A 5,542-nucleotide genomic window follows, 5' to 3' on the forward strand; every position below is an offset into this window, starting at 1 on the left:
ACACCCTCCTTGACTGCCCAGGTGTGTAGTTCTCTTTGTTACAGCAGTTTAGCCTATTTCCTAGGCTCCTACATATATGTGTTTACAATAGCTCTACTAAGCAAGAAGAAGAGTATAAAGTGATGGCTTCTAAATGGTCACTCCTGACTGCTACAGGGTGGAAGTGGTGAATAAACTGAAGATAGAGTAGTGAGGGGAAAGCTGTCCTTCAGCATGTCAGGTTTCATGGTCACACCTAACATTCAGGTAACTGTGGGAAGCATAACTGTTCCTCTTCTGTAAGTAAGTGCCTAAAACAGTAAGAATCTTTACAGCAGGTTTCTTTTTTTTTTCTCTTTCTTTCTTTCTTTCTTCCTTCCTTTCTTTCTTTCTTTCTTTCATTTTTCTTCTTTATTGATTAAGGTGTCACATATTTGTCCTCATCCCCCCATTCCCATCCCACACCCCTCCCCACGGATGCCCCAACCCCCTGTTGAACTTAGCCATTGGATAGGCTCATATGCATGCACATAAGTCCTTTGGTTGATCTCTCCCCCCACCCCCCACCCTCCCTTATCCTCCCTCTGAGGCCCGATAGTCCGATCGATGCCTTCTTGTTTCTGGTTCTGTTCTTGTTCATCAGTCTATGTTGTTCATCATTTCCCCTAGATGAGCGAGATCATGTGTCACTAGAGATATACTTATAAGAACTGAATGTGAGACGAGCAATAATAGTTATGCTGACAGGCAAATGAATCAGTCTGTAGTGAGTTTCTTTCTGGACCAACAGTTCTTTAGAGACCCAATTTCAATGTCCACCAGTTCCTTATGTGTACATGTCAGCACTGACCCCTCAGCTCTGGATGGTGGACAAATGGTGGTAACGGAGGTCCGACTCCCTCTGGTTTGGTTTCGGCCGGACCCAGGGGCATGGCTTCACCCGGACTCAGGGGCACGTGGCCTCACCCAGACCCAGGGGGTGCGTGACCTCACCCGGGCCCGGGACCCAGCCTCACCCGGATCCAGGGGCACACGGCCTCACCCAGACCCGGGATCTAGCTTCACCCGGACCCAGGGTCGTGTTTACAGCAGGTTTCTTAATGATAATGAAACACCACACAGCTCGCAGCCCTCCATACACCGTTTTCCTTCTTTTCCTCCCCCTCTCTCCTTGGTGGGGTGCTGTGTCCCCGGCAGGCAGGGAGCAAGGTGAACAGGCACAGAGCCAATGGTGCTGGAACATCTCTCCGAGGTTTTATTCTCAGTTCTCCTCTCTGGACTCTGAGGCCAGAGCAGGGCTTTCCTTGTGAGGAGGGATCTCCATGGTGACCTTCCTACTGGTAAAACGGCAGTAGGGGGCCCCATCGATTCAAGATGGGGACCTTGGTTGTAGGGTGGTGAGGACAGAGGCAGCCGGGCAGCAGGAGGTAGCCTGTGGCTTCCTCTGCAGCAGGCTGGAGCTCTGGTTCCAGGAGGCACGGGAAGTCGGCATTCTGGTGGCCCCGGTTCGGATCACCCTGGGCCAGGGCCCAAGCATGGGGAGCTGGGTACATGGAGGGGCAGATGCTGGTGCACCTGCATTTGTGCTCCTCGGTGCTCATGCGGTCCAATGGTGGGAAGAAGCCGGGCTGTCCCAGGTCTCTGGCATTCATGTAAGGTCTTTTGAAGGCAGGGTATCCATCCTCTAGCTTGGGGTTGAGGCTGGGGGTGAGCTTATAAAATTCTTTTTCCCTGAGCTGGGTGTCCACCTTCACTTGCTGTAGGAACAAATCACACATGAATGGAGGGCAGAGCGAGATGGAGGATGGGGTGGCTTCCTTGGAAGTATCTAAGACAGAGCACACTTTAGTATAAATTTAAATTAGTTCTTAAATGGTGATATAACCAACAGAGGGAAGTACAGAAATAATACAAAAGGATTAATCGTGAAAAGTCTCTTTCCCATCCTCCCATCTCTAGAGGGAGTCACCAGTGTTTTTTTTGTAACTTTCTAGAAATATCATCTCTACATGTAGACATGTGTGTCTACATATACCCAAGCCCTTGGTTGGTGTATAAACAATGCACATTATAATTGAATTCTGCACTTCGATTCCACTAAATAACGTATCTCAGAAGTTGTTCCACCTTTGTGTAGACCTTATTATTTTTAGTGCAGCTACTTCTAGATAGAAAAGGATGTTTTACATATAACTGATAAATGAAAGCTGTCCAGAATTTAAAGGACTCCTACAAATTAATAAGAAAGAGACAAGCAATTCAATAGAAAAATGGCCAAAAGACATGAACAGACATTTCACAGAATAATAAATATTCATAACAAGTGAAAAGATATTGGGAAAATATTTCAAAGCCACCAAGTTGGTAAAATGTTTAAATGTCTGGTATTACCAAGTACTGGCAAGATTAGAGAGTCGCAGGCGAGGCTGCCTCTGTTGGGGAGAAAGGCAATGATGCCACCACTGAGGCAACCAGTGATGTCCCCGCGGCAACCAGTGCCCCTCCGAGGACGGGTGACCTCTCGCACGTGAGGCTGTGCTGCACCGTCACCGCAGCGTCTGGGGCAGGAGGCCAACAACAAACAAAAAGCCCAAATGTCTGCCACCAGGAGGGGCAGCCTGTGTGGAGACCGTGCCACGCAGGACCTGAAGACCATCCACATGTGCAGCAAAAAGCAAAGGTCACAGAAGATGCAATATGACCCAACATATAATGAAGTTCCTGAAGGTCAACCTAAACAATTGGTCTAGAAGTACACATACATACAGGGTAAAATGATTTCTTCTTAAAAACACGTTCACACAAGGAAATGACTAGCCGCACACTCAGCATGGTAGCTATTCTGAAGGTGGGCGAGGCTGAACAGGAGGGCGTAGGGGCCCAGAGGGCCCGTCACTGCATCCGTGTTTGCTTTGTCAGTGCTGTCTCCCCCGTTGGTGCATGTTATTTACGCTCTTCTGTATGCACGGCCTGTATACATGCTCACACAAACCTGTGCAGAAAAGACCTCTTACTATTAGACCTCCTGGCATCGGGGATTGTCCTAAGCAAGTGCCTCCGAAGTCCACATGCGTATCGAAATGAAATGAAAGTGTCAGTGGGCAGTTGAATGGAAGACAGTGCAGAGCGCGTCTTACCTCTTGCGGTGAGATGCTGGAGTACTTACGCTTCCCGTGGTGCTGATAGTCGACCATGTAGGAGCTTTGGTATATGTCTAAATCCACCAGCGGCTGGAGGGCAAGGGCGAGTACAAACAAGGCGCTAGTGCCTGGCATTGGGAGCTCGGCATGAGCATGATCTGGCTTCCGCTGGCCTTTCCCATGCACCCTGCTCCCCTCCATGCCCTCTTCCTCCAGCCTCACATCTTTCCTCTCTTCACAGGTGCGTGGCACGCACGCCTGTCTCCTGCTGGAGACACGCATTGCTCACCTCACCGACTGACAAACTCCTACATATCCTCCAAGACCCAGATTAACTCTCTCCCCACAACATCTCTCCAAGAGTCGGCCTCTCTCCTCTGCTCACCCGCACTTGTCGTGTGCACTGCACTGACTTAATGAGTGCACTGGGTTAGGACCTAACCGTAGTCATTCCCTGCAGCCCCCAGTCTCAGCACAGTGCCCCACACCAAGGGTGCCTACTAACCGTATACCGAGTAAATAAATGAACCTCCAGAAAATTGTAAACCCTTAGCTTTCCTCTGCCCATTTACAACCACAGACTTTCCAGAGTCATGACCTGAGTGAGCCCCAGAGCCCAGCCCTTCCCTGGCCTGTCTGCTGCCGACCTCGAGGTGGTCACAGGGGACAGAAACAGAAACCCAGGGCTCTCACCTTTAGGGGGCACACCACACCCGCCATCACAGATGACCCAGGCACGGACAAGCGGGTTAGCCCTGCTTCTCCCACAGGCGGGGAAACAGCCACTGCTCACAGGTTGTGCCAAGCAGACACGCTTGCCCAGCCCTCCTTGCCCCGCCCTGTACATTATTCAGTCATCGGGGGTTGGCTGGCAGCAGGGATAAAGGGGCTGGTGGACAGGGGCCCCGGGTCGAAGGGGCTGAAGCAGGACTGAGAAGGAATTAGAGCTGTGAGAACATCAGGTTCGCCTCTCAAGAAGGCCGAGTGCAGCCTGGTCGTGTTTAACCGTTGCTCTGGGGACAAGTAAGCCCGGTGTACAGCACTGGCCAGTTTCTGTGGCACAGGCTCCACCGTGGCCATGTCGAGCTCTCAGCATGTCGTCACTGACGCGGAGTTTTGCAGGTGTACCCAGATTGGGCCCTCAGAGCCAGAAGGCGCTGCCTCCAGCACGGGCCCCACTGACCAGAGGCGCTGAGCTGCCGAGAGGAGGCACGCCCAGGACGTAGGCAGCCGATTCAGAAGCACACACCGTGTTTTCTAAGAGAGACGGGGTGTCCAGTGGAGGACAGTTGTGAGGCTCCGTATTCCAGCTAAACAAGAGCATGTGTGGATCCAGCCCTGGCCCTGGTCCCCAGCCCTGAAGTCCTGTGTTGAGGCCTTATACCCGGCACTGGGGAGCTCCCTGAGGCCACCCTCGCTTGTGTCGTGGACCCCGAGGTTCTCGATTGGTCCTCCACTACATTCTCAAGGAGCCCTGCCCTGCACCCCACTCCACTCAGCGGGCTCTGGTTGCCAGACCTCACTTGGCGCCTTGCCCCTACTTTTTGTGTATAGACAGCTCCCCTCTTGGGGCTGGGACCAGCCCCTGCCAGTCTTGCTGCCGAGGGGAGATGCTGCTCCTGCCCTGCTGACTGCAGGGCCCGCTGCACGGAAAGGCTCCGCCCACGGCCACACCTGTCTTTGAGATGAACCCTGACCTCCATGATGCAGGCTGTTTGGGTCACAGACCCTGGGCATTGTGTTGAGGTAACTGGCCGCATGTCAGTGCCCCTGTCCCCGGCCACCTTGCCTTGCAGCGAGCCACTGGAGTCCCAGCACACCTGAGCCACCGTGAACCTGGCAGCTTCGGGAGGGACCCAGGAGAGCTTTCCAGCAGCTGCAGAATCAGTCTATTTCCAGGAGAGGGGGACAAACAGACCCCCATGAGAATTATGACATCAGACTGTGTGTGACTGGATCTGTCTGATACCATCACCACTCCAGGCCTCTGTTGCCTGAAAGGCTAGCTTATCCCACTTCCATTCTTCAAAACTCCACCCTCTTTCACACTTGCTGGGAGTATTGGCCAGAAGGTGGAGTAATTGGAACCCTTGAAATTGGGACCAGCATTGCTGGTGGGAATGTAAAATGGTGCAACAGTTGTGGAAAACGGCATGGCAGTTCCTTCAAAAGTTAACAGTTCTGATTGATCCAGCTATTCCACTTCAGTACATACCCACAAGGACTGAAAGCAGGGGCTTAAGAAATTGTGTGCACACCTGTGTTCACAGCAGCATCACTCACAGTGTCCATCCACAGATGAACAGATAAACAAGATGGTACAGACAATAGAATATTTTTCAGCCTTAAAAAGTAATGAAGTACTGACACATGTTACAACATAGATAAACCATGAAAAACATTATTCTAAGTGAAGTAAGTCA

The 5,542-nt window shown here is 51.6% G+C and overlaps 1 protein-coding gene across 1 annotated transcript; it reads right to left on the reverse strand.

Annotated features, from left to right (window-relative positions):
* Positions 1–1,211: 1,211 nt before the first annotated feature.
* Positions 1,212–3,938, reverse strand: TEX37 (testis expressed 37). Its single transcript, XM_008154124.3, has 3 exons — positions 3,813–3,938; positions 3,117–3,209; positions 1,212–1,736 (listed from the first exon to the last, which is right to left on the reverse strand). The coding sequence occupies exons 1-3, from the start codon at positions 3,837–3,839 to the stop codon at positions 1,314–1,316; spliced, it is 543 nt and encodes a 180-aa protein (XP_008152346.2). The 5' UTR covers positions 3,840–3,938; the 3' UTR covers positions 1,212–1,313.
* Positions 3,939–5,542: the final 1,604 nt, after the last annotated feature.

The sequence above is a fragment of the Eptesicus fuscus genome, chromosome 9 (genome assembly GCF_027574615.1).
Source record: "Eptesicus fuscus isolate TK198812 chromosome 9, DD_ASM_mEF_20220401, whole genome shotgun sequence".
In the NCBI taxonomy this organism is placed as follows: Eukaryota; Metazoa; Chordata; class Mammalia; order Chiroptera; family Vespertilionidae; genus Eptesicus; species Eptesicus fuscus.

Bases quoted from the DNA above. Each gene is read 5' to 3' on its own strand.
- TEX37 (XM_008154124.3), bottom strand. From the start codon at position 3,839: ATGGCGGGTGTGGTGTGCCCCCTAAAG. The intron at 3,210-3,812 runs GTGAGAGCCCTG...CTTGCCCTCCAG, and splicing joins GTGTGGTGTGCCCCCTAAAG to CCGCTGGTGGATTTAGACAT. The intron at 1,737-3,116 runs GTAAGACGCGCT...TTGTTCCTACAG, and splicing joins CCAGCATCTCACCGCAAGAG to CAAGTGAAGGTGGACACCCA.